Raw genomic sequence first — 27,751 nt, 5'->3', positions numbered from 1 at the left:
TTTGATTTATATATTCTATTCACACTATTTTGGATTGAAATTTTCGTCCGAACTCACCTTGACTGTCCATGTTGTTGGCTCGGTTTGTGTTCGCTTGTTGTTTTGGCGATCAATTCCTTATTTTAGCTATCGTAAATAAAGCTTTTCTTCTTTGATTTTACTCCGTAACATCTTAACAGGAATAGTAGTGCAGAGGCTCGACAATTCCTCGATAAATGCTGCCGGTATTTTAGCCTTTTCCTTCATCTAATATCAACCACCGCACCAGGTGAAAATGGTTGCCCCATTAAGCAACTGTTTTGGCCTTGTAGACGGAACGGTGCGACCAATATCGCGTCCAGGCCAAAACCAAAGAATTGTATATAATGGTCATAAAAGAGTGCACTCTTTAAAGTTTCAGTCAGTGGCGCTGCCTAACGGCCTTATCGGACACATGTATGGCCCAGTCGGTAAGTAAACTCAGCTGTTTTATCTTGAGACTACTTGTTGTGTTTTTATTTATAGACCTTGCCCACCAGAAACAAAAGAGCAAGACATCTAAAAACATCATTATCCCCAAGGATTTTTTCTTGGCTAATCTGATGAGTACATTTGATACACCTCAAACAGAATAGGTGAAGTGCTCACGAAACGAATTGAAGTGTTCCATTGAACAGGGGCAGCCTGGGGAGAGGGGTAGAGACTTTTCTAACCATCTAAACTTACAATAATTAAAAATTGACTCCTGTCATGTGCATTTTTCATATCTACTTTTAAAACTTTTCTTTCAGAGGGCAAAAGACATGATGCATTTATGCTGATGGAATCCAATATTTTGCATGAATTAGAAAACAATGCATTCTCCCCTACTGGTCAGGCGATGTGTATGTATGGGGACCCTGCGTACCCATTGAGGGTACACCTTCAAGCCCCTTTCCGTAATGGAGTTTTGACCCCCATGATGGAAGAGTACAACTCAAGAATGAGCTCAGTACGGTCGTCAGTAGAATGGTTGTTTGGAGAAATCATCAACGACTTCATATTCTTGGACTTCAAAAAGAACCTGAAACTTAACCTTAGTTGTGTTGGAAAAATGTACCTTGTTTGTGCATTTCTTGAGAATGTAATAACCTGCTTGTATGGAAACACTACTTCAGAGTTCTTTGGTCTTGACCCTCCCTCAATATACTACTACTTAAATTAAAACACCTCAGTTGGAGATTACAGCTAAGTTTTTTGGCAGCAAACAAAAATTACACCTATTACATCAAGGTGCACTTTGCTGGATAGACAATAACTGTCCAATTATTGATGGCCAGATCCTTTTGTTCTTCAGCAGCAAAATAAGTTAATATTGATACTTTAACTGTGATCACCAACAGCCTAGAACCCATCTGACTACACCCATATGCTATGATTAGAATATTGGCCATCTTTGGACAGTAGTTTGGGCTAGCTAAATGTAGTCTTGTTGGAAAATAGATAGGTGCAGGCCAGGGGTGCACCAGGGGTGTTTGAAAAGCATTTTTCTAGCTAAATTGTTTTAAAGCTGGCTATGCTATTCTATGCAACTTGAATTTACAAAACAATGTATGAGGTAATACCCTCTCGTGCAGCGCAGATCCTTTCAAACCAAAAATATCTCTCAAAATGTAATAGCCTTTTCCATTTAAAGAAATATTAAATAAAAAAGAATCATGGAGTTTTGAGGGATAATTATAAAAAGTTTGTATCAAAAAATGCTTTTGTTTATTTTCACCATAATACATACATTCATACTGATTCAATCCGATAAACTGATAATCCTATAAATAATTTGATCATCCTAATAATTTGTTTTCCTGATTGAATCAGTATTTCAGTGAATAGCCTAGGTGTTACGAATCAAACAATAGTCATACAAATATAAAACAACAGCATTTATATCTTATTGTCAATCTGAAATTGGCTCTCTGACATAGTAACAAACTGGCATCGACCTGGACTCAGTCATGCATTGAGTCCATGCATTTCAAATAACTCAACATGGATTTCTTTTTCTAGTACACAGTAACAATATAAACGATAAAAGGAAGAGAAATGTAAACAGTCATGCAGTATTAAAGGACTGTTAAACGATAGTAAAAGGTCTGAAGTTGTGCTTACTTTTCACTCATTTTTTGCAACATTAGCACAAGTGCTTGGGTTAATTGCATTTGGCCTTCTGATTGCTTTCTGAGTAGCTCCATTTGAAGACTTTGCTGCCTGGCTTGCTCCGTTCGGGACTCTTGTTCAGCTTTGGCCTTTTCACGTAGAAACTCAACAACCTCTCCTCCACTCCGCCTACTCTTTTTACCCCCCGAAGTAGAAGCTTCGTCACTTTCGCCGTCTGCTTTAGCTTTCCTTTTTCCACCGCCCATTCTCTGCATCGCCTTTTTGCGTACATCCTCGGCGGCTGCCTTGTCCTCTGTCTTCTTCTTGTTGTTGGCTGTCTGGCTTTCTTCTTTCTCGCATAGTTCTTCGATAAGACGGTCCTTTTCTAAAAGCTCACAATCAATACCACTCGCCATTTCTTCTGCCCTTATACGCTTCTTGAATTTGGTTTGAAGAAGGGTCCACCGATCACGGACGGCTCTCTTGTCTTTCAGCAGAAACTTTGGATTTTCTATCGAGTTTAGCGTTTCTTGGATGCTTACCCAAACCTTTTCACGATCAGGACTCCCTTTTTTGTAGCTGAAAAGCTCACTAACAGCCATTTCTCAGAGTAGCAAATTGTCGTGGTCTTCGGTCCACTCCATGGCTCTGATATATGAAAATCCCCATTATTTTTAAAACAAAGCCCTCAAAACTAACCGAAAAAACACACTCACTGCTGTTTCTTTGATGACGCTTCCATGTGCGGCCTAGAGCCGAAAAAATGTGAGAATCCGATCAAAAAGTGCCGTTAGAGATTCTAAAATTGAAGCTTACATAGTAAACAGTGACACAGGAGTGTTTTGTTAAGAAATTACAAGTTTGAAAGGCAAAATAAAGCAAAACTATACTCACGTTTTCGACACAACGTCAAAATAGCTAAACTCACGTCGGCGCGAAGCAACGACGGCAAGTCATTTCACCCGGCAACGTGGACCGGAAGTTGAACTCACTTCCGGCTGCCGTCGCCTTCGCCAAAACGCCCGGTGCTTAAGTTCCCTATAGTCTCGCTTGACGAACTCTCGTCCCCGCCTATACATAACCTTGCGTGACGAACTCTCGTCCCCGCCTGTACATAGACTCGCGTGACGAACTCTCGTCCCCGCCTGTACATAAACTCGCGTGACGAACTCTCGTCCCCGCCTGTACATAAGCTTGCGTGACGAACTCTCGTCCCCGCCTGTACATAACCTTACGTGACGAACTCTCGTCCCCGCCTGTACATAAATTTGCGTGACGAACTCTCGTCCCCGCCTGTACATAAATTTGCGTGACGAACTCTCGTCCCCGCCTGTACATAAACTCGCGTGACGAACTCTCGTCCCCGCCTGTACATAAACTCGCGTGACGAACTCTCGTCCCCGCCTGTACATAACCTAACGTGACGAACTCTCGTCCCCGCCTGTACATAACCTTACGTGACGAACTCTTGTCCCCGCCTGTACATAAATTTGCGTGACGAACTCTCGTCCCCGCCTGTTCATAAATTTGCGTGACGAACTCTCGTCCCCGCCTGTGCATAGACTCGCGTGACGAACTCTCGTCCCCGCCTGTACATAGACTCGCGTGACGAACTCTCGTCCCCGCCTGTGCATAGACTCGCGTGACGAACTCTCGTCCCCGCCTGTACATAGTCTCGCGTGACGAACTCTCGTCCCCGCCTGTGCATAGACTCGCGTGACGAACTCTCGTCCCCACCTGTGCATAGACTCGCGTGACGAACTCTCGTCCCCGCCTGTACATAACCTTACGTGACGAACTCTCGTCCCCGCCTGTACATAACCTTACGTGACGAACTCTCGTCCCCGCCTGTACATAAACTCGCGTGACGAACTCTCGTCCCCGCCTGTACATAAGCTTGCGTGACGAACTCTCGTCCCCACCTGTACATAACCTTACGTGACGAACTCTCGTCCCCGCCTGTACATAAATTTGCGTGACGAACTCTCGTCCCCGCCTGTACATAAATTTGCGTGACGAACTCTCGTCCCCGCCTGTACATAAACTCGCGTGACGAACTCTCGTCCCCGCCTGTACATAAACTCGCGTGACGAACTCTCGTCCCCGCCTGTACATAAACTCGCGTGACGAACTCTCGTCCCCGCCTGTACATAACCTTACGTGACGAACTCTTGTCCCCGCCTGTACATAAATTTGCGTGACGAACTCTCGTCCCCGCCTGTTCATAAATTTGCGTGACGAACTCTCGTCCCCGCCTGTGCATAGACTCGCGTGACGAACTCTCGTCCCCGCCTGTACATAGACTCGCGTGACGAACTCTCGTCCCCGCCTGTGCATAGACTCGCGTGACGAACTCTCGTCCCCGCCTGTACATAGTCTCGCGTGACGAACTCTCGTCCCCGCCTGTGCATAGACTCGCGTGACGAACTCTCGTCCCCACCTGTGCATAGACTCGCGTGACGAACTCTCGTCCCCGCCTGTACATAACCTTACGTGACGAACTCTCGTCCCCGCCTGTACATAACCTTACGTGACGAACTCTCGTCCCCGCCTGTACATAACCTTACGTGACGAACTCTCGTCCCCGCCTGTACATAGACTCGCGTGACGAACTCTCGTCCCCGCCTGTACATAGTCTCGCTTGACGAACTCTCGTCCCCGCCTGTACATAACCTTACGTGACGAACTCTCGTCCCCGCCTGTACATAGACTCGCGTGACGAACTCTCGTCCCCGCCTGTACATAGACTCGCGTGACGAACTCTCGCCCCCGCCTGTACATAACCTTACGTGACGAACTCTCGTCCCCGCCTGTACATAACCTAACGTGAACGTGACGAACCCTCGTCCCCGCCATACAATAAATGTGAACGTGACGAACTTTTGTCTCCACAGTAGTGTACATAAGCTAATAATTTCTCTCTGTCCAAACCAGTACTATATCAATACGCAACGCGAGCTATTGTCCATAACACGGTTCCATGCACATGGTCAAATAGTAAAATAAAACTACAAACAACTAGGCTAACCCTAAAACACATTAAAAAGATAAGGGTACTCAATAATTTATACCGATGCTCCTAATCCACTTGTCATTTTATAAACATTTAGAGGAGAAATTAATAAGGAGGCACGATAAGTATACCCGGCGATTGAGTCCATAATAACATAACTATCGATTCCCGTATTAAAGAAATTTCTAAAATCACCAACGTAGAACAAAGTAAATAGATAACCAACTTATATAGACTCCAAATCCTCCGGTTGATCTTGCAACCTAGGAATTGGACCATCTTGCTGTTGTTCTTGTTGGTTCTCCTGTCCTTCCCCGACCACATGGTCGACCGGCTCCTCGCACGGGACAATCTCTGCATCAGCTACCGGATATTGGACATCAGCCATCTAGATAAAATAGTATCAGCAGAACAAGAAAATGATAGTGGTGAACGAGTTAAAACCCAAAAAATAATCGAAACTGTACATCAACGATATAAATTTTTGATATATTCATAATCACTGATCTTATATACTCTGCTCTAATATATTCAGTGTGAATATTATTACATTTCGGGTTACTTTAGCGTATTACATTTTGCGTCAAAAATTATTACATTTCGGGTCACTTGTGTTATATTAAATTTTGGTAAAAAAATTACATTTTGGGTGGTATGCGCATGCGCGTGTTCTGGCGAAAACAAGCACAATCGTAGTGTTGAATCGTTCGAGTAAAGATACGAAAGGCTGACTTCAGTCGCTGTTTTGACTAACTGTACAGCACTAAAACCATACTATACAAAAGATGACAGATTTGTGGGATAATGAGGGAGTCATAAAGAAAATTATAGCCTTAAGTTTGGTCTAGTTTTCTTAGCATTCGCCAAAATGTGACAGTTCGCCGGTAAAAAGCCGCCATTTTAAAACAAAAAGGCTGGTTTAACCGCGCGGTACTGTAACTAGTCTTGCGTTTTCCACCACTGGCCCCCTGTATAACAATAGGCGACTTGCACTATCACGTGACTTTTTATGTGGCAAACCGCGCGCTCTGTCTTTTGGCGGCAAAATAACAAGAACAAAAAGCAACTAATTCAAATCTTTGGAAAGAGCCAGAAAGTCTCCTTGTCAGAAAGGGCCTATTTTCATTTAAATAATTATTTTTCGTGGCTTTCTGGCGTGACAGGGCAGTCATTTTTTTTTTGTTTATGTTGGCTTGAATTTGCCACTCCAGAAGCTACGTGACGTTCTAGTGCAAGTCACCTATTTGAGTCAGCATTTTAGAAAACCAGGAATATATTTACAAACTTCCCGACACCGTACTTTAAGTTTTGCGTGTCGTTCTAAATGCAATGTGATGCATTATCCGCTTTTGCACTTGGGATTGAACGCGAAAAGCCACAACCATGGTTCTTGAAGCAAAGTAACAACAATAAGAGAACATCATCGTAATCATCGACAATAAGGAACAACACACCGATAACAGCAAGATAAACAATAGCATCCAACCAACAAAACACAGACGAAAACGTCAACAGAAACTTGACTCTACTAAACCTTCTTCCATTCAAAGATTGGCGTGTTGCAGGATAGTGAACGCTGTGCAAAGCAAACTCTCGGTGTACATGGATGGAGGAGTGAGACTGGACACAGATGTCTTCAAGGCGTTAGCCCTAGGTGTACGCGCGGTCTTTCTGGGACGAGCGGTAATCTGGGGATGAGCCTGCAAGGTAACCAACTTAACACCGCCCCCCGCTAGGGTTATTCCATGTTGAACTGATAGGGATGCTCGTAGAATTATTTAGGGGTCAAAACTGGGCCTCGGGTATTTTGTAGGGGTATGACAGAAAATCGGCTTTTCTATTACAAATGGTATTTTTAAGGCTTCTGGGGTATTTTTTAAGGGTAGCAATTTTTTATGTGAAGTATTTTTAGGGGTATTATGTCCCTATCACTTTTACCCTGAAGTAATATCTAAATAGGCAAGAGTGGTTTTCAAAATCCCGTGCAACGCTCCACATTACGTCATTCGCGCGCGTCTAGCCCTTTTCTTTTTAATAATCAACAATTAGGATTAGAAATCCGTATTCTAATTTTAGTTGGAAAACCTGGACAATTATAAATCTGCGGAAATCCGCTGATCCAACCTATTCACCCACCTCCCCCCTTCACTGGCTTGGCTTCATCTAATGGAATATTAGTATATTATTGTACATTTATGATAGTTCCCTAATTTCAGAAGTAAAAGTATACACTCAAAAGTATAAAAGGGAGAGTATTCCGTCGACCCAATCACTCGTCTTAGATTGGCTTAGACTAATAGACTTAGTTTTATGCAATTTTCCACTTATTTTGCACGCATCAAATATCCACACCCAAGCCCATGAAAACAATGTCTTTTCCACTCTTTTTTAGGGTGAAGAAAGTGTGAGTTACATCCTGGAGTTGCTACGAGAAGAGCTAAGAAAAGCTATGTGGTTATCAGGTAAAGCTCGTATAACAAGTATTCAGAATCGCTACCTTGCTTTGTATTCAACCAATATGTCTCTTTTTGACAGGATGCAGATCAGTGGGAGACATATCTAGAGCTCACGTAACCAAATTATGATGGCCCGAGTCAAAGCCCCTAGTATGTTTACTGGAACTAGTTGTGATATACACGTATCTAGGGTCACGTGACAAAATCATGATGGCCGAGTATTCATACTTATAGTATGCTGCATGTATGGACTGTGATTGACTGCTTTGTATGTTCCGTATCTCTGTAAAAATACTACAAATAAAATGTATAACATCTGCATGACATGATCTAGTTTATGAATCTCAGGCCCGTAGCCAGGATTGTGAGGTTGGTTCACCCATTAAGCGGACCATATAGCAGTCGGAGTGGTTAGTTCTTCCAAAACCTCAACTTCTTCCCTGGGTATGGGCTTGGAAATTGTTTTAATTAAAGTTATGAAGTTATGGTGGATTTTGCTTATATTGAGCCAGTGCCAGTCAGCTTGATTGTGGTCTGATACCCTTATGGTCCAGGGGCCGGTCCCTGAAAGGCCGATTTGCGCTAACCCAGGGTTTAATTTGCCCTAACCCACGATTAAATCTTTACCCCGGGATTAGTTTTGTTCCCTGCTCGCGAGGTGGATTAACTCGCTAACCTACGGTTTACTCCCAAACTTTGCAGTAGAACTTATGTTTCATAAAATGATGTTGCCCACAAAAAAGACGTTACACAAAAACAACATTTCGCTTTGTTATGCGACCTTCGTAGCGTTGCTGACTCGATAATTGTGCTGGGCCAGACAGAAAGTTACATGAAATTTATACTTGAAACGAATCCGTCTCGCTAGTTTCACGCACCAACTCGAATACTGCCAATGACATTTTTGGCAATGAAATGGAGGTAATAACAGGTGATGTAGAGGTGTTTTGGGGCTTCTCTGCGAAAATAAACCCACCAAAAGTAAATTTGTGTTGCTCTCAATTGATCTACTGGGTATCCTGTGTGAATTTTTCTCGTCAAACCAGTTTTTCACTCGCTCTATCTAGGGTTAGTAAATCGGGGGATTACTTGGCTTTCGGAAACGATGAGTTATCCGTAAGTTAGCTAACCATAGTGAAGCTGGCAGGCAACTCAGCAGGCAACTCGGTGAAGTTAGCAGGCAACTCAAATGTGTTGATTTGTGTAATATCTCGGCAGGTATTTGGCCGATTGTCACGAAATTTTGACACGATTGTACAAAAAGTACTACAAACATATTCATGCATGTATGATATCAAATATTATTAATCACGTGACTGTGTGACGTTGAATGTTCCTGCAGGCAAGTCGTTACATCACAATTGTCTCAATATCTACGTCCCATTTTCACCGATAGTCATCAAACTTTAACCTAAGTGTACAAATGTAATAACGAAGACAACACCGTATTAGTTATTCTCATGACGTCATCAATCACGTGACCGTGGGAAAAAACATTTTCTCGAGTTCCTATTGAGAAAACATTACGAAACTTTCGAAATATGACAAATAGCACATGGGATTTTACAATCATGAACTTTTAAAATATGACGCCATCAATCACGTGACCGTGGGAAATAAATCGATATCTAGAGTTCTGACTGAAATAACAGTGAAATCGAAGTACGACAACTTATGTATGTCGTTATTAAAGCCTCACTTTTTTGGAATGTTTTCGTGATTTACTTTTATACAAACATATAGCAGGCAACTTGACAGTACAGCAGGTAACTCGTGATACACTGGGAATATCGTATTCGTCGTTATTAAAGCTTCACTTTTTTGGCATTTGTAAGTGATTAACTCGAATAGAAACATATACTGGAAATATCGTATTCGTCGTTGTTAAATGTTCACTTTTGGCACTTGCACGTGATTTACACATCTTAACCTGCACTGTAATTCCTACCGTTTCTCTGCCGTATCTACGCGTATTATTTTCGCTCGATATGGGCCATCGCTTAAGCTCATCGATTATCAGTCACTAACCTAGAGCGCGAATCCTAACAAACTCTCTCTCTACACGACACAATATAAAAACCCATACTCAAGGAGCCAACTATCCAATACTTATATAACCACTATCTATCTTCTATTTGCCATCATTGATTTGTCCCCTGCACGCTTTCAGATATTATTCCTCACCGGTCTTGTTATTGACTTGATTTTTCACAAGCTCACATTACACTCACAGGAAATTATCAACAGGTAATTATCACCCTCGTTCAAAGGTCAAATACACTGTTCTGCCCTAACTCCAAGCCCGTTTTCTACATTTCATTTATAGCCACAACTCTTAACTAACATCCCCAATGCAATACACCATATATAATAGCCATAATTGCACACTTTAACCCACGCACTAACGTCTATCACCATACATTTTATAACCCCACACAGCCGCCTCGGTACGAATACCAGATTTAAATGTTCACTTTTTGGCATTTGTACGTAATTTACTCGAACAAAAACATATAACAGGAAACTCGACAGTACAGCAGGTAACTCGTTATACACTGGGAATATTGTATTCGTTGTTGTTACAGCTTCACTTTTTGGCATTTATACGTGATTTACTTTAATAAAAACATATAGCAGGCAACTCGACAGTACAGCAGGTAACTCGTTATGCACTGGGAATATCGTATTCGTCGTTGTTAAATGTTCACTTTTTAGTATTTATACGTGATTTACTTTAATAAAAACATATAGCAGGCAACTCGACAGTACAGCAGGTAACTCGTTATGCGCTGGGAATATCGTATTCGTCGTCATTCAAGCTTCACTTTTTTGGAATTTGTACGTGATTTACTTTAATAAAAACATATAGCAGGCAACTCGACAGTACAGCAGGTAACTCGTTATGCGCTGGGAATATCGTATTCGTCGTTGTTAAATGTTCACTTTTTGGTATTTATACGTGATTTACTTTAATAAAAACATATAGCAGGCAACTCGACAGCACAGCAGGTAACTCGTTATGCACTGGGAATATCGTATTCGTCGTTATTGAAGCTTCACTTTTTCGTATTTGTACATGATTTACTTTAATAAAAACATATAGCAGGCAACTCGACAGTACAGCAGGTAACTCGTTATGCGCTTTGAATATCGTATTCGTCGTTATTGGAGCTTCATTTTTTCGTATTTGTACGTGATTTACTTTAATAAAAAAATATAGCAGGCAACTCGACAGTACAGCAGGTAACTCGTTATGCGCTGGGAATATCGTATTCGTCGTCATTCAAGCTTCACTTTTTTGAAATTTGTACGTGATTTACTTTAATAAAAACATATAGCAGGCAACTTGACAGTACAGCAGGTAACTCGTTATGCACTGGTAATATTGTATTCTCCGTTGTTTAAGCTTCACTTTTTAGGCAGTTGTAAGTGATTTACTCTTATAAAAACATATAGCAGGCAACTCGACAGTACAGCAGGTAACTCGTTATGCGCTGGGAATATCGTATTCGTCGTCATTCAAGCTTCACTTTTTTGGAATTTGTACGTGATTTACTTTAATAAAAACATATAGCAGGCAACTCGACAGTACAGCAGGTAACTCGTTATGCGCTTTGAATATCGTATCCTTCGTTATTGGAGCTTCATTTTTTCGTATTTGTACATGATTTACTTTAATAAAAACATATAGCAGGCAACTCGACAGTACAGCAGGTAACTCGTTATGCGCTGGGAATATCGTATTCGTCGTCATTCAAGCTTCACTTTTTTGGAATTTGTACGTGATTTACTTTAATAAAAACATATAGCAGGCAACTTGACAGTACAGCAGGTAACTCGTTATGCACTGGTAATATTGTATTCTCCGTTGTTTAAGCTTCACTTTTTAGGCAGTTGTAAGTGATTTACTCTAATAAAAACATATAGCAGGCAACTCGACAGTACAGCAGGTAACTCGTTATGCACTGGGAATATCGTATTCGTCGTCATTCAAGCTTCACTTTTTTTGGAATTTGTACGTGATTTACTTTAATAAAAACATATAGCAGGCAACTCGACAGTACAGCAGGTAACTCGTTATGCGCTGGGAATATCGTATTCGTCGTTGTTAAATGTTCACTTTTTGGTATTTGTACATGATTTACTTTAATAAAAACATATAGCAGGCAACTCGACAGTACAGCAGGTAACTCGTTATGCACTGGGAATATCGTATTCGTCGTTGTTAAATGTTCACTTTTTAGTATTTATACGTGATTTACTTTAATAAAAACATATAGCAGGCAACTCGACAGTACAGCAGGTAACTCGTTATGCGCTGGGAATATCGTATTCGTCGTCATTCAAGCTTCACTTTTTGGGAATTTGTACGTGATTTACTTTAATAAAAACATATAGCAGGCAACTCGACAGTACAGCAGGTAACTCGTTATGCGCTGGGAATATCGTATTCGTCGTCATTCAAGCTTCACTTTTTTGGAATTTGTACGTGATTTACTTTAATAAAAACATATAGCAGGCAACTCGACAGTACAGCAGGTAACTCGTTATGCGCTGGGAATATCGTATTCGTCGTTGTTAAATGTTCACTTTTTGGTATTTATACGTGATTTACTTTAATAAAAACATATAGCAGGCAACTCGACAGCACAGCAGGTAACTCGTTATGCACTGGGAATATCGTATTCGTCGTTATTGAAGCTTCACTTTTTCGTATTTGTACATGATTTACTTTAATAAAAACATATAGCAGGCAACTCGACAGTACAGCAGGTAACTCGTTATGCGCTTTGAATATCGTATTCGTCGTTATTGGAGCTTCATTTTTTCGTATTTGTACGTGATTTACTTTAATAAAAAAATATAGCAGGCAACTCGACAGTACAGCAGGTAACTCGTTATGCGCTGGGAATATCGTATTCGTCGTCATTCAAGCTTCACTTTTTTGGAATTTGTACGTGATTTACTTTAATAAAAACATATAGCAGGCAACTTGACAGTACAGCAGGTAACTCGTTATGCACTGGTAATATTGTATTCTCCGCTGTTTAAGCTTCACTTTTTAGGCAGTTGTAAGTGATTTACTCTTATAAAAACATATAGCAGGCAACTCGACAGTACAGCAGGTAACTCGTTATGCGCTGGGAATATCGTATTCGTCGTCATTCAAGCTTCACTTTTTTGGAATTTGTACGTGATTTACTTTAATAAAAACATATAGCAGGCAACTCGACAGTACAGCAGGTAACTCGTTATGCGCTTTGAATATCGTATCCGTCGTTATTGGAGCTTCATTTTTTCGTATTTGTACATGATTTACTTTAATAAAAACATATAGCAGGCAACTCGACAGTACAGCAGGTAACTCGTTATGCGCTGGGAATATCGTATTCGTCGTCATTTAAGCTTCACTTTTTTGGAATTTGTACGTGATTTACTTTAATAAAAACATATAGCAGGCAACTTGACAGTACAGCAGGTAACTCGTTATGCACTGGTAATATTGTATTCTCCGTTGTTTAAGCTTCACTTTTTAGGCAGTTGTAAGTGATTTACTCTAATAAAAACATATAGCAGGCAACTCGACAGTACAGCAGGTAACTCGTTATGCACTGGGAATATCGTATTCGTCGTCATTCAAGCTTCACTTTTTTTGGAATTTGTACGTGATTTACTTTAATAAAAACATATAGCAGGCAACTCGACAGTACAGCAGGTAACTCGTTATGCGCTGGGAATATCGTATTCGTCGTTGTTAAATGTTCACTTTTTGGTATTTGTACATGATTTACTTTAATAAAAACATATAGCAGGCAACTCGACAGTACAGCAGGTAACTCGTTATGCACTGGGAATATCGTATTCGTCGTTGTGAAATGTTCACTTTTTAGTATTTATACGTGATTTACTTTAATAAAAACATATAGCAGGCAACTCGACAGTACAGCAGGTAACTCGTTATGCGCTGGGAATATCGTATTCGTCGTCATTCAAGCTTCACTTTTTGGGAATTTGTACGTGATTTACTTTAATAAAAACATATAGCAGGCAACTCGACAGTACAGCAGGTAACTCGTTATGCGCTGGGAATATCGTATTCGTCGTTGTTAAATGTTCACTTTTTGGTATTTATACGTGATTTACTTTAATAAAAACATATAGCAGGCAACTCGACAAGCAGGTAACTCGTTATACGCTGGGAATATCGTATTCGTCGTCATTCAAGCTTCACTTTTTAGGCAGTTGTAAGTGATTTACTCTTATAAAAACATATAGCAGGCAACTCGACAGTACAGCAGGTAACTCGTTATGCGCTGGGAATATCGTATTCGTCGTCATTCAAGCTTCACTTTTTTGGAATTTGTACGTGATTTACTTTAATAAAAACATATAGCAGGCAACTCGACAGTACAGCAGGTAACTCGTTATGCGCTTTGAATATCGTATCCGTCGTTATTGGAGCTTCATTTTTTCGTATTTGTACATGATTTACTTTAATAAAAACATATAGCAGGCAACTCGACAGTACAGCAGGTAAATCGTTATGCGCTGGGAATATCGTATTCGTCGTCATTCAAGCTTCACTTTTTTGGAATTTGTACGTGATTTACTTTAATAAAAACATATAGCAGGCAACTTGACAGTACAGCAGGTAACTCGTTATGCACTGGTAATATTGTATTCTCCGTTGTTTAAGCTTCACTTTTTAGGCAGTTGTAAGTGATTTACTCTAATAAAAACATATAGCAGGCAACTCGACAGTACAGCAGGTAACTCGTTATGCACTGGGAATATCGTATTCGTCGTCATTCAAGCTTCACTTTTTTTGGAATTTGTACGTGATTTACTTTAATAAAAACATATAGCAGGCAACTCGACAGTACAGCAGGTAACTCGTTATGCGCTGGGAATATCGTATTCGTCGTTGTTAAATGTTCACTTTTTGGTATTTGTACATGATTTACTTTAATAAAAACATATAGCAGGCAACTCGACAGTACAGCAGGTAACTCGTTATGCACTGGGAATATCGTATTCGTCGTTGTTAAATGTTCACTTTTTAGTATTTATACGTGATTTACTTTAATAAAAACATATAGCAGGCAACTCGACAGTACAGCAGGTAACTCGTTATGCGCTGGGAATATCGTATTCGTCGTCATACAAGCTTCACTTTTTGGGAATTTGTACGTGATTTACTTTAATAAAAACATATAGCAGGCAACTCGACAGTACAGCAGGTAACTCGTTATGCGCTGGGAATATCGTATTCGTCGTTGTTAAATGTTCACTTTTTGGTATTTATACGTGATTTACTTTAATAAAAACATATAGCAGGCAACTCGACAAGCAGGTAACTCGTTATACGCTGGGAATATCGTATTCGTCGTCATTCAAGCTTCACTTTTTTGGAATTTGTACGTGATTTACTTTAATAAAAACATATAGCAGGCAACTCGACAGTACAGCAGGTAACTCGTTATGCACTGGGAATATCGTATTCGTCGTCATTCAAGCTTCACTTTTTTGGAATTTGTACGTGATTTACTTTAATAAAAACATATAGCAGGCAACTCGACAGTACAGCAGGTAACTCGTTATGCGCTTTGAATATCGTATTCGTCGTTGTTGGAGCTTCACTTTTTCGTATTTGTACATGATTTACTTTAATAAAAACATACACAAACACGTACAAATTCCAAAAAAGTGAAGCTTGAATGACGACGAATACGATATTCCCAGCGCATAACGAGTTACCTGCTTGTCGAGTTGCCTGCTATATGTTTTTATTAAAGTAAATCACGTATAAATACCAAAAAGTGAACATTTAACAACGACGAATACGATATTCCTAGCGCATAACGAGTTACCTGCTGTACTGTCGAGTTGCCTGCTATATGTTTTTATTTAAGGTAAATCATGTACAAATACGAAAAATGAAGCTCCAATAACGACGGATACGATATTCAAAGCGCATAACGAGTTACCTGCTGTACTGTCGAGTTGCCTGCTATATGGTTTTTTTAGAGTAAATCACTTACAACTGCCTAAGAAGTGAAGCTTAAACAACGGAGAATACAATATTACCAGTGCATAACGAGTTACCTGCTGTACTGTCAAGTTGCCTGCTATATGTTTTTATTAAAGTAAATCATGTACAAATACGAAAAAATGAAGCTCCAATAACGACGGATACGATATTCAAAGCGCATAACGAGTTACCTGCTGTACTGTCGAGTTGCCTGCTATATGTTTTTATTAAAGTAAATCACGTACAAATTCCAAAAAAGTGAAGCTTGAATGACGACGAATACGATATTCCCAGTGCATAACGAGTTACCTGCTGTACTGTCGAGTTGCCTGCTATATGTTTTTATTAAAGTAAATCATGTACAAATAAGAAAAAGTGAAGCTTCAATAACGACGAATACGATATTCCCAGTGCATAACGAGTTACCTGCTGTACTGTCGAATTGCCTGCTATATGTTTTTATTAAAGTAAATCACGTACAAATTCCAAAAAAGTGAAGCTTGAATGACGACGAATACGATATTCTTAGCGCATAACGAGTTACCTGCTGTACTGTCGAGTTGCCTGCTATATGTTTTTATTAAAGTAAATCACGTATAAATACCAAAAAGTGAACATTTAACAACGACGAATACGATATTCAAAGCGCATAACGAGTTACCTGCTGTACTGTCGAGTTGCCTGCTATATGTTTTTATTAAAGTAAATCATGTACAAATAAGAAAAAGTGAAGCTTCAATAACGACGAATACGATATTCCCAGTGCATAACGAGTTACCTGCTGTACTGTCGAGTTGCCTGCTATATGTTTTTATTAAAGTAAATCACGTACAAATTCCAAAAAGTGAACATTTAACAACGACGAATACGATATTCAAAGCGCATAACGAGTTACCTGCTGTACTGTCGAGTTGCCTGCTATATGTTTTTATTAAAGTAAATCATGTACAAATACGAAAAATGAAGCTCCAATAACGACGGATACGATATTCAAAGCGCATAACGAGTTACCTGCTGTACTGTCGAGTTGCCTGCTATATGGTTTTATTAGAGTAAATCACTTACAACTGCCTAAGAAGTGAAGCTTAAACAACGGAGAATACAATATTACCAGTGCATAACGAGTTACCTGCTGTACTATCAAGTTGCCTGCTATATGTTTTTATTAAAGTAAATCATGTACAAATACGAAAAAATGAAGATCCAATAACGACGGATACGATATTCAAAGCGCATAACGAGTTACCTGCTGCACTGTCGAGTTGCCTGCTATATGTTTTTATTAAAGTAAATCACGTACAAATTCCAAAAAAGTGAAGCTTGAATGACGACGAATACGATATTCCCAGTGCATAACGAGTTACCTGCTGTACTGTCGAGTTGCCTGCTATATGTTTTTATTAAAGTAAATCATGTACAAATAAGAAAAAGTGAAGCTTCAATAACGACGAATACGATATTCCCAGTGCATAACGAGTTACCTGCTGTACTGTCGAGTTGCCTGCTATATGTTTTTATTAAAGTAAATCACGTACAAATTCCAAAAAAGTGAAGCTTGAATGACGACGAATACGATATTCTTAGCGCATAACGAGTTACCTGCTGTACTGTCGAGTTGCCTGCTATATGTTTTTATTAAAGTAAATCACGTATAAATACCAAAAAGTGAACATTTAACAACGACGAATACGATATTCAAAGCGCATAACGAGTTACCTGCTGTACTGTCGAGTTGCCTGCTATATGTTTTTATTAAAGTAAATCATGTACAAATAAGAAAAAGTGAAGCTTCAATAACGACGAATACGATATTCCCAGTGCATAACGAGTTACCTGCTGTACTGTCGAGTTGCCTGCTATATGTTTTTATTAAAGTAAATCACGTACAAATTCCAAAAAAGTGAAGCTTGAATGACGACGAATACGATATTCCCAACGCATAACGAGTTACCTGCTGTACTGTAGAGTTGCCTGCTATATGTTTTTATTAAAGTAAATCACGTATAAATACCAAAAAGTGAACATTTAACAACGACGAATACGATATTCAAAGCGCATAACGAGTTACCTGCTGTACTGTCGAGTTGCCTGCTATATGTTTTTATTAGAGTAAATCACTTACAACTGCCTAAAAAGTGAAGCTTATACAACGGAGAATACGATATTCCCAGTGCATAACGAGTTACCTGCTGTACTGTCGAGTTGCCTGCTATATGTTTTTATTAAAGTAAATCACGTATAAATACCAAAAAGTGAACATTTAACAACGACGAATACGATATTCAAAGCGCATAACGAGTTACCTGCTGTACTGTCGAGTTGCCTGCTATATGTTTTTATTAGAGTAAATCACTTACAACTGCCTAAAAAGTGAAGCTTATACAACGGAGAATACAATATTCCCAGTGCATAACGAGTTACCTGCTGTACTGTCGAGTTGCCTGCTATATGTTTTTATTAAAGTAAATCATGTACAAATAAGAAAAAGTGAAGCTTCAATAACGACGAATAAGATATTCCCAGTGCATAACGAGTTACCTGCTGTACTGTCGAGTTGCCTGCTATATGTTTTTATTAAAGTAAATCACGTACAAATTCCAAAAAAGTGAAGCTTGAATGACGACGAATACGATATTCCCAGCGCATAACGAGTTACCTGCTGTACTGTAGAGTTGCCTGCTATATGTTTTTTTTAAAGTAAATCACGTATAAATACCAAAAAGTGAACATTTAACAACGACGAATACGATATTCAAAGCGCATAACGAGTTACCTGCTGTACTGTCGAGTTGCCTGCTATATGTTTTTATTAAAGTAAATCATGTACAAATACGAAAAAGTGAAGCTTCAATAACGACGAATACGATATTCCCAGTGCATAACGAGTTACCTGCTGTACTGTCGAGTTGCCTGCTATATGTTTTTATTAAAGTAAATCACGTACAAATTCCAAAAAAGTGAAGCTTGAATGACGACGAATACGATATTCCCAGCGCATAACGAGTTACCTGCTTGTCGAGTTGCCTGCTATATGTTTTTATTAAAGTAAATCACGTACAAATTCCAAAAAAGTGAAGCTTGAATGACGACGAATACGATATTCCCAGCGCATAACGAGTTACCTGCTGTACTGTAGAGTTGCCTGCTATATGTTTTTATTAAAGTAAATCACGTATAAGTACTAAAAAGTGAACATTTAACAACGACGAATACGATATTCCCAGTGCATAACGAGTTACCTGCTGTACTGTCGAGTTGCCTGCTATATGTTTTTATTAAAGTAAATCATGTACAAATACCAAAAAGTGAACATTTAACAACGACGAATACGATATTCTTAGCGCATAACGAGTTACCTGCTGTACTGTCGAGTTGCCTGCTATATGTTTTTATTAAAGTAAATCACGTATAAATGCCAAAAAGTGAACATTTAACAACGACGAATACGATATTCAAAGCGCATAACGAGTTACCTGCTGTACTGTCGAGTTGCCTGCTATATGTTTTTATTAGAGTAAATCACTTACAACTGCCTAAGAAGTGAAGCTTAAACAACAAAGAATACAATATTACCAGTGCATAACGAGTTACCTGCTGTACTATCAAGTTGCCTGCTATATGTTTTTATTAAAGTAAATCATGTACAAATACGAAAAAATGAAGCTCCAATAACGACGGATACGATATTCAAAGCGCATAACGAGTTACCTGCTGTACTGTCGAGTTGCCTGCTATATGTTTTTATTAAAGTAAATCACGTACAAATTCCAAAAAAGTGAAGCTTGAATGACGACGAATACGATATTCCCAGTGCATAACGAGTTACCTGCTGTACTATCAAGTTGCCTGCTATATGTTTTTATTAAAGTAAATCATGTACAAATACGAAAAAATGAAGCTCCAATAACGACGGATACGATATTCAAAGCGCATAACGAGTTACCTGCTGTACTGTCGAGTTGCCTGCTATATGTTTTTATTAAAGTAAATCACGTACAAATTCCAAAAAAGTGAAGCTTGAATGACGACGAATACGATATTCCCAGTGCATAACGAGTTACCTGCTGTACTGTCGAGTTGCCTGCTATATGTTTTTATTAAAGTAAATCATGTACAAATAAGAAAAAGTGAAGCTTCAATAACGACGAATACGATATTCCCAGTGCATAACGAGTTACCTGCTGTACTGTCGAGTTGCCTGCTATATGTTTTTATTAAAGTAAATCACGTACAAATTCCAAAAAAAGTGAAGCTTGAATGACGACGAATACGATATTCCCAGCGCATAACGTGTTACCTGCTGTACTGTCGAGTTGCCTGCTATATGTTTTTATTAAAGTAAATCACGTATAAATACCAAAAAGTGAACATTTAACAACGACGAATACGATATTCCCAGCGCATAACGAGTTACCTGCTGTACTGTCGAGTTGCCTGCTATATGTTTTTATTAAAGTAAATCACGTACAAATTCCAAAAAAGTGAAGCTTGAATGACGACGAATACGGTATTCCCAGCGCATAACGAGTTAGCTGCTGTACTATTGAGTTGCCTGCTATATGTTTTTATTAAAGTAAATCACGTATAAATGCCAATAAGTGAAGCTGTAACAACAACGAATACAATATTCCCAGTGTATAACGAGTTACCTGCTGTACTGTCGAGTTGCCTGTTATATGTTTTTGTTCGAGTAAATTACGTACAAATGCCAAAAAGTGAACATTTAAATCTGGTATTCGTACCGAGGCTGCTGTGTGGGGTTATAAAATGTATGGTGATAGACGTTAGTGTGTGGGTTAAAGTGTGCAATTATGGCTATTATATATGGTGTATTGCATTGGGGATGTTAGTTAAGAGTTGTGGCTATAAATGAAATGTAGAAAACGGGCTTGGAGTTAGGGCAGAACAGTGTATTTGACCTTTGAACGAGGGTGATAATTACCTGTTGATAATTTCCTGTGAGTGTAATGTGAGCTTGTGAAAAATCAAGTCAATAACAAGACCGGTGAGGAATAATATCTGAAAGCGTGCAGGGGACAAATCAATGATGGCAAATAGAAGATAGATAGTGGTTATATAAGTATTGGACAGTTGGCTCCTTGAGTATGGGTTTTTATATTGTGTCGTGTAGAGAGAGAGTTTGTTAGGATTCGCGCTCTAGGTTAGTGACTGATAATCGATGAGCTTAAGCGATGGCCCATATCGAGCGAAAATAATACGCGTAGATACGGCAGAGAAACGGTAGGAATTACAGTGCAGGTTAAGATGTGTAAATCACGTGCAAGTGCCAAAAGTGAACATTTAACAACGACGAATACGATATTTCCAGTATATGTTTCTATTCGAGTTAATCACTTACAAATGCCAAAAAAGTGAAGCTTTAATAACGACGAATACGATATTCCCAGTGCATCACGAGTTACCTGCTGTACTGTCAAGTTGCCTGCTAAAAGTTTTTATAAAAGTAAATCACGAAAACATTCCAAAAAAGTTAGGCTTTAATAACGACATACATAATTTGTCGTATTTCGAAAGTTTTGCACTGTTATTTCAGTCAGAACTCTAGATATCGACTTTTTTCCCACGGTCACGTGATTGATGACGTCATATTTTAAATGATTGTAAAATCCCATGTGCTATTTGTCATATTTCGAAAGTTTCGTAATGTTTTCTCAATAGGAACTCGAGAAAATGTTTTTTCCCACGGTCACGTGATTGATGACGTCATGAGAATAACTAATACGGCGTTGTCTTCGTTATTACATTTGTACACTTAGGTTAAAGTTTGATGACTATCGGTAAAAAGGGGACGTAGATATCGCGACAATTGTGATGTAACGACTTGCCTGCTGGAACGTTCAACGTCACACAGTCACGTGATTAATAATATTTGATATCATACATGCATGAATATGTTTGTTGTACTTTTTGTACAATCGTATCAAAATTTCGTGACAATCGGCCATATACCTGCCGAGATATTACACAAATTATCACATTTGAGTTGCCTGCTAACTTCACCGAGTTGCCTGCTGAGTTGCCTGCCAGCTTCACTATGGTAGTTAGCTAACATACTATCAGCGAATTTTAACCCAGGATTAGGCGCTAATCTAGGGCTTAATCGGGCTTTCTGGCACCGGCCCCAGGAGTTCAAATTTCAAGAAGCTGCCGTTTTTCGTCAGCTGCTCCCTTCAGCATCATGTTCTAAGCGTTTCTTTGAAAAATGAAACTTCTTGTCCTTGATTTGCTTCTCCCATTCCCGCTTGTGCAAGCAGTACAACCGCATGGCCGCCTGGGCATCTTGTATCTTAAAAAAAAAGACCTTTCATCTGTGCTCATACAATTCTCAGTGAAATTAGGGGAAAACTTATTAGAGAAGTTAAAGCCGCATTATCACCAGTTTACTTCCGGTCGATTGCGTAACAATCTCCGATGATTTTTAAATATTTCAAAATATCGAAATGAAAGTTTCTTCGAGAATGTGATTGATCATTTAATTCGGTTGGCATGTTAAATATCTCGGATTCTAATAGATTCAACGGTCGAGCTTTCCGTCGGACCTCCGGAAGTGAACTGGTGACAATGCGGCTTGATATATATAATTGAGAGGTACTGTTTTTTCCCAAAATTATATGGGTCTTGAAAAACTACCCAGAGGCAACCAAAAGCGCGTGAAAAGAAATAGGGGGTGGGCGGGTGGTTACCGTGCATTTTAATGAGACATGCATCATCAAAGTCGTTAAAAATTTCTGTCAGCAAAATCTAAAATAAAATATTTTCACTTGAAAATCTCACAAGAGTTGTCAGTTTTTTACTTAAAAACATTCAGGTGTGATAATCTTGTAATCTAATTACATAAATATAAAGAATTCCAATATAACAAATGTATATATATGATTTATTTTAACAACGAAGATTCTATACAAAACGTAAAATTGTAGTCATACAGTAAGTTTTTTTTTCCGAGATAAAAAAACATACAGTTTTCAAGTTTATTAAATGTTTTAGATATTCGACTTAAACAAAAATAGGGGGTCATCGTGCATTATTTTTAGCTAACGGCTCCGAAATAAATTTTATTCACGCGTAAGGCGCAACTCTCCCCACCCTACACGGGTGAGTACGATTTGCCCTTTAGTTACATAGCGATTTCTGGTTCAAAATCGTGACGAAATATTCTTTTTTTGGAAAAATACACAAGCGTTATTAATTCTATCAATTCTTAATTGAGCAAGACACGTCATTTGATCATTTATTGAAAATATTTTTTAAAAATGGTTGAGACACCAAAAACTAAAAAAGACGAGCGCGCACGAAAACAACGTGCTTGCGCATCAGAAACTACGTGCGTGCTTGCGCATAGACAAACCGAGGAAAATGTGCCCATATTTCTATTCATGAAAGTTTAATCTTAGGACCCGTCCACACGTATCCGTAAATTTGTGAAAACGCCAAAAAAAAAACGAATCCGGTTCTTGTGCACACGTATCCAGCCTAATTTCCAGAGTGGATGTTTTTTATCGGATACGAATAAGAAGACATGTGGACGGTCGGATCCGGAAAAAAACTGAATACGATTACGTCATTCTGTTGGATGCGGCCGGAAATTACGCTGGATACGTGTGGACGAGAGCCGTATGGCCGTAGGCTAAACAGAGTGTGCGCGCCTATGTCGTTATGTGCACCAGGCATAACAACTGTGAAAAACTTTTTTTTCACACATTTGAAGAGTGTCGACATTGGTTGCGTATACCAAAACAAGAACGCGCGTGCTTTCTTGGATGCGCAGACGAGGATGCGCAGCACCGACCTTTATAGAGAGGTGGAAGGGGGCTTATTTCAAAATGTGATCTGGCATTTTGTTCTCTATAGTGGACATGGAAGGGACTTTTTTGAAACACTGAGGGGTCTCTTAGAGCGGCGATGTCACCAGTATACTTCCAGTCAATTACGTAACATCCTCCGATGATTTTTATCGGAAAACGCGAAAAGTATTTCAAAATTGTAAAAGCGGTGTGTCTATTGGAAGTTTCTTTGAGGGTTTGACCGATAACTTAGATCGGATGGCCTGTTAAATCGCGCGGATTCTAATAGATTCTTTTGTCTTTTAACGGTTGAGGTTACCGTCGGACCTCCGGAAGTCAACTGGTGCGATTGCTGGTTTAACAGAGCTTTGACCATAAGGTAGTTGGTAAAACCAAATGGGCACTTCATCCATGTACACAGCGACTATTCCAAGTGGGGCCTAAGCTCACAGTTAGTGGTTTTTGGGTTTTGCGAGAAGTTCTTAATAAAAACACATGAAACTCGAAGTAACGAAGGTAACAAATTTCCGTAAAATTCGGTCACCCCTACCTCACTCTACATAATCTATATAAGAGGTAAGGGTGACCAAATTTTACGAAACTTCACAGAGGTAATTAAAACGATCACTAGTAGCCGCTCTGTGAGTTTTGTGTATTTTTAGTAAGTATTTCTCACAAAACCCAAAAACCACTAACTGTGAGCTTGGGCTCCATGCAAGTGTACCAGAACACTTTATGTTCTCTTTTTTACTAAGTCATCTTTTTTTCAATATTTGTATTATCTTCTAATATATGAACAGTTCTACCGATTATGATACTCACAGAGCAATGCTCTCCCTCTTGTATGATTGAATGCAATATCTCTTTGCTCAGCTTTTTCAGTGAAGGATGCTTACTCTAGAAAAAAAGCACATACAAAGAATAAGTCCTACTTGGGTTTAGGAAGAGAGATGGTAACAAAGAGCATACAGTACCTGGACAATTTTCTGAAATGGCTTGTACTTAGATGTGTCTCTGATATCTTTTCTTGGATGGGCTAGGAAGAGTACCTGTGGTAGCAAGGACACGTAATGTATAAGCGTAATTATTTCTCAAGAGTGACTTACCAAAACTAAAAAAAGAGGTTGGAAGTTGGAACTTAAAAAAACTCCTGCCCCCTAAAAAAGGAGCAATGCAACATACATGCTCCAACAATTAAATGATGATGTACATTATAGGTGGATACCCTCACTGCTGATATTACACTATAAATAACACACCATAGCATGTTATCTGATGTCAAGATAAAGCATGTTTTCTGACGATGTCACACCATAATCTACTTAGTGTAAGTTTAACAATACAGGAGAAATAACAGTAAAATGAGCATGTGTTTCCAAGGTCCTCTTAAACATGAACGCGCACTATAAAAGGTCATATGAAGTCATTTGACTTTACTGAGTGTAGAGCTCCATAGAGAGAAGCCAGAAAGCTTAATAGAGTTCAAAATTTGTGGAAAACACACCATTGAAGTAAACACAGGCTACTTATTAGCCTTTTTAAAAAAAAAAACGAAATAGAGGATTAGATAGGTTTTGAAGTGATAAATTTTGCAAATTTGTTTGAATGACGCCATTTCAAATGAGCTCGCGCACGCTTCAGTAGTTTTGAATTTTATTGTTGAATTAAAAAAATTGCACGCTGTGTTTGATTTCTCTATGACAATTTTTGTTCTTGTTTTTGTAGAGAATGGACTGAAAACACTTAACCGAATATGCCAGGTAGTTCTACTATACCATTCTTGTGTGACATAGTTTGTCAAAGAGCTTTACTTTTTCCTATGTTTTCTTCTGGTAGTTTTAGCAGTGCTCACTCAATGAAGTCTAGTTGTGAATGGAGACGACTTGCACGAGAGATTGTGAAAAAGGGGGTGGGGCTATCCCTTTTATAGTGTGCGTTCTTGTTTAACAGCATGCAACAGTACCTGTAAATCATGCTTGAGTGCATGTCCAATCAGGATCCGCCCCTGTAGAATGTCAGACACCTCCTTTTGTACTGTTTTAAAATCTGGTGCTGTGGAAAAAAAATAAACTGAAAAAACTGTTGTCTCCTTACCTATAAATATACCACTCCCAGGGGATGGGGAGGAATCTGCCTTAAAAAAGTGACATGCTTGTTGAGAAAATAAATTCTAACCCTAGCAAAATGGGATCAACAGAAATTACAATCCCTACAAGATAGCAAAAAAAGTAGTAGTCATAGAAATTTTATCCCATAATACCAGATCCCTTGACCTGTTACATTATATTCTTAACAAACACAATTTATATTCTGTTAGTGAATAAATCTATCACTAAATCTACCTTGTCAAGAAGAGGCATTAGTAGGGACAACCTTCACATTTGAGTTTCAGCTAAGAGCTAAGTGTTTTTTTTTTTTTAACTTACCATCTTTCAAGTCTAATGGCCTTATTCCACTGACTGCAGTTCTGTAGTCAATGACCCTTTCTTGTGGGGCAACATATTTGTCATAGACAACCCGTCCATGTGAGTTTACAATAGAAACTCTAGCCAGCATGTGTTTGGCACCCTCTGAACCAACACCAACAAATTCGCAGTCAATTGCAATTTTCTTGGTCAACCTTAAAAGAAAAAAGTTAGTTGAAGGCATTATAATTTGGATTATTCTCAATTGTTTCTTGTTAATAGCAGAAAAAGACAGACCAATGAATAACCAATAAATTTAAATCATCTGATAACTAAAGATGACTTGGAATAATACTTTATTGAGTATAATTGTTTAAGTACATACCCTTGATAGCCACCAATAGTGAGATTTACAGAAGTTCCTGCTCCATCTTCTGATTTATCAACTTTCCCTCCTGCTTTCTCTATGTCTTCAACATCAACATCATCAAACCATATCTCATTAGACCTATCACAAATACAAGGCAATAATGTCATCATTATCCTTTAAAAACCCTATATCAAAACCCTTTCCCTAAAAAGATCCCAAAGCACTACTTGAATAGTGTAATGCTAAATGTATCATCTACTTTATCATCTAACAATATTTTTGTTGTCATTTCAATTTATCACAAATAAATTGTAGTTTTATTCTAAATCAATTCAGAAACCGGAATTTTCCGTTAAAATGAAATAAGCCCCCCCTCCCCAATAAGCCCCCCTCCCCCTCCCCAATGAGTACCCCTCTCCAATAAGCCCTCCCAAAAAAAGGAGAAGTGTAAAAGCCCCCTCGTAAGGCCTAACAGGATTGGCTGGATTACCTCACTGTTCTATTGTATTCCTGTTCTATTGCATTGTTTTGTATGTGTGTCAATCCAATGTTGTGAAAGCTTCTGATGACCACCCCAAAGACCCGAAAAATTTAATAAGTACATACAGTATCTGGGCATTTATTTGAATCATTTCCTTCCCTTTTTATTCTGAGCTTCTACTTTAGATTCTCCTCTCTCTCCTTCCCCTGGCTAACCACTTTCCTGTAGCTTCTATGCAAAATAGTAATGGCAAGTTAAAGGTATTTGCTGTTACCGTATGAATCATTAAAATACAATACAATAAAATGAAGTTTATTTAACGAGGGTTGCATTATGACCTTTTACAATTTTATAAAAAAAAACTATATAAAGTAACTACTCTTACTTGTTGTTTGTATTGAAAGAAATTCCTTCCTTGTCTTTTATCTTTTTTGCCTCTTTTTCCTTCAGGTTTTTCAGTGACTTTAAAAACTTTTTAGGTTTTCTTGTCTTCTCGCTCTTGTCAGAGTTTTTGGCCTTTTCTTCCATAAGAATCTAGAAAAAAAAAGAGAATTAAATCAGATATGTAAAATACCTTTTAAGCTTTCCTAGGCTAGAGTCTAAAAACTAACAAAACAGACAACAAAAAACAACACGTGCAACTTTAAAGGACGAAGGAGATTCATTACACTCTGAAGAGCTTTCCAGTTTGACGACATTTCTTCAGCCTTTTGGGGCAGGTGAGGGGTTACATATTTAGGTTTTTGGTCATTCTTTGGTGTAGCTGGGGATTTCTTTTTCTTCTTGGTTTTAGGACCGCTACCGGACGCAGTTTTCCCTTCTCGTTTTCTCTTCATCGTCGCTGTGTTTGTGTTTTGCTCGCCATTTTGTTTTAGTTCACGTGCTTGTGAATCTGCAAACTCTTAAACAGCGGCTTTCCAGCACAGGGTACCCATAAGACCGTCCCGCTTCTATAAAAAGAAATATATAAATACATGTATAAATACTCTGTTTATAGTGTTTTCGCTTTCGCAGTTATTAAGGGTTTTCGATACTTTAACTGGAGAATTTATTTCTCTTTCTTATTATCTCAGTGGT

The 27,751-nt window shown here is 38.8% G+C and overlaps 3 protein-coding genes and 1 pseudogene across 4 annotated transcripts; 2 read left to right on the top strand and 2 right to left on the bottom strand.

Annotated features, from left to right (window-relative positions):
- Positions 1 to 6: 6 nt before the first annotated feature.
- On the top strand, positions 7 to 1,187 carry LOC116604779. Its single transcript, XM_048725199.1, has 2 exons — positions 7 to 449; positions 771 to 1,187. Exons 1-2 carry the CDS (start codon positions 275 to 277, stop codon positions 1,181 to 1,183), a joined length of 588 nt encoding a protein of 195 aa, XP_048581156.1. The 5' UTR covers positions 7 to 274; the 3' UTR covers positions 1,184 to 1,187.
- Positions 1,188 to 1,711: 524 nt separating this feature from the next.
- Positions 1,712 to 2,714, bottom strand: LOC5522126. Its single transcript, XM_032367478.2, has one exon. The coding sequence runs from the start codon at positions 2,712 to 2,714 to the stop codon at positions 2,121 to 2,123; it is 594 nt and encodes a 197-aa protein (XP_032223369.2). The 3' UTR covers positions 1,712 to 2,120.
- A 3,794-nt stretch (positions 2,715 to 6,508) lies between these two features.
- LOC116609834 lies at positions 6,509 to 7,905 on the top strand (annotated as a pseudogene).
- On the bottom strand, positions 7,483 to 27,596 carry LOC5522124 (RNA exonuclease 4). 2 transcript variants are annotated; one of them, XR_007307216.1, is made up of 9 exons: positions 27,343 to 27,596; positions 27,060 to 27,208; positions 26,209 to 26,331; positions 25,845 to 26,038; positions 25,382 to 25,470; positions 24,393 to 24,467; positions 24,241 to 24,315; positions 21,686 to 21,920; positions 7,483 to 8,712 (listed from the first exon to the last, which is right to left on the bottom strand). XR_007307216.1 is itself a non-coding variant. In XM_048724839.1 (8 exons), exons 1-8 carry the CDS (start codon positions 27,508 to 27,510, stop codon positions 21,792 to 21,794), a joined length of 1,002 nt encoding a protein of 333 aa, XP_048580796.1. In that variant the 5' UTR covers positions 27,511 to 27,596; the 3' UTR covers positions 20,936 to 21,791. The 2 variants fall into 2 exon arrangements, 1 of the variants encoding a protein (XP_048580796.1); XM_048724839.1 differs by lacking the exon at positions 7,483 to 8,712 and having other exon boundaries at positions 20,936 to 21,920.
- Between the last annotated feature and the right edge of the window lie 155 nt (positions 27,597 to 27,751).

Source organism: Nematostella vectensis, chromosome 3 (genome assembly GCF_932526225.1).
Source record: "Nematostella vectensis chromosome 3, jaNemVect1.1, whole genome shotgun sequence".
NCBI classification, from domain to species: Eukaryota; Metazoa; Cnidaria; class Anthozoa; order Actiniaria; family Edwardsiidae; genus Nematostella; species Nematostella vectensis.
Note: the sequence above shows the minus strand (reverse complement) of the source record. Positions and strands in the feature narration are given on the sequence as shown.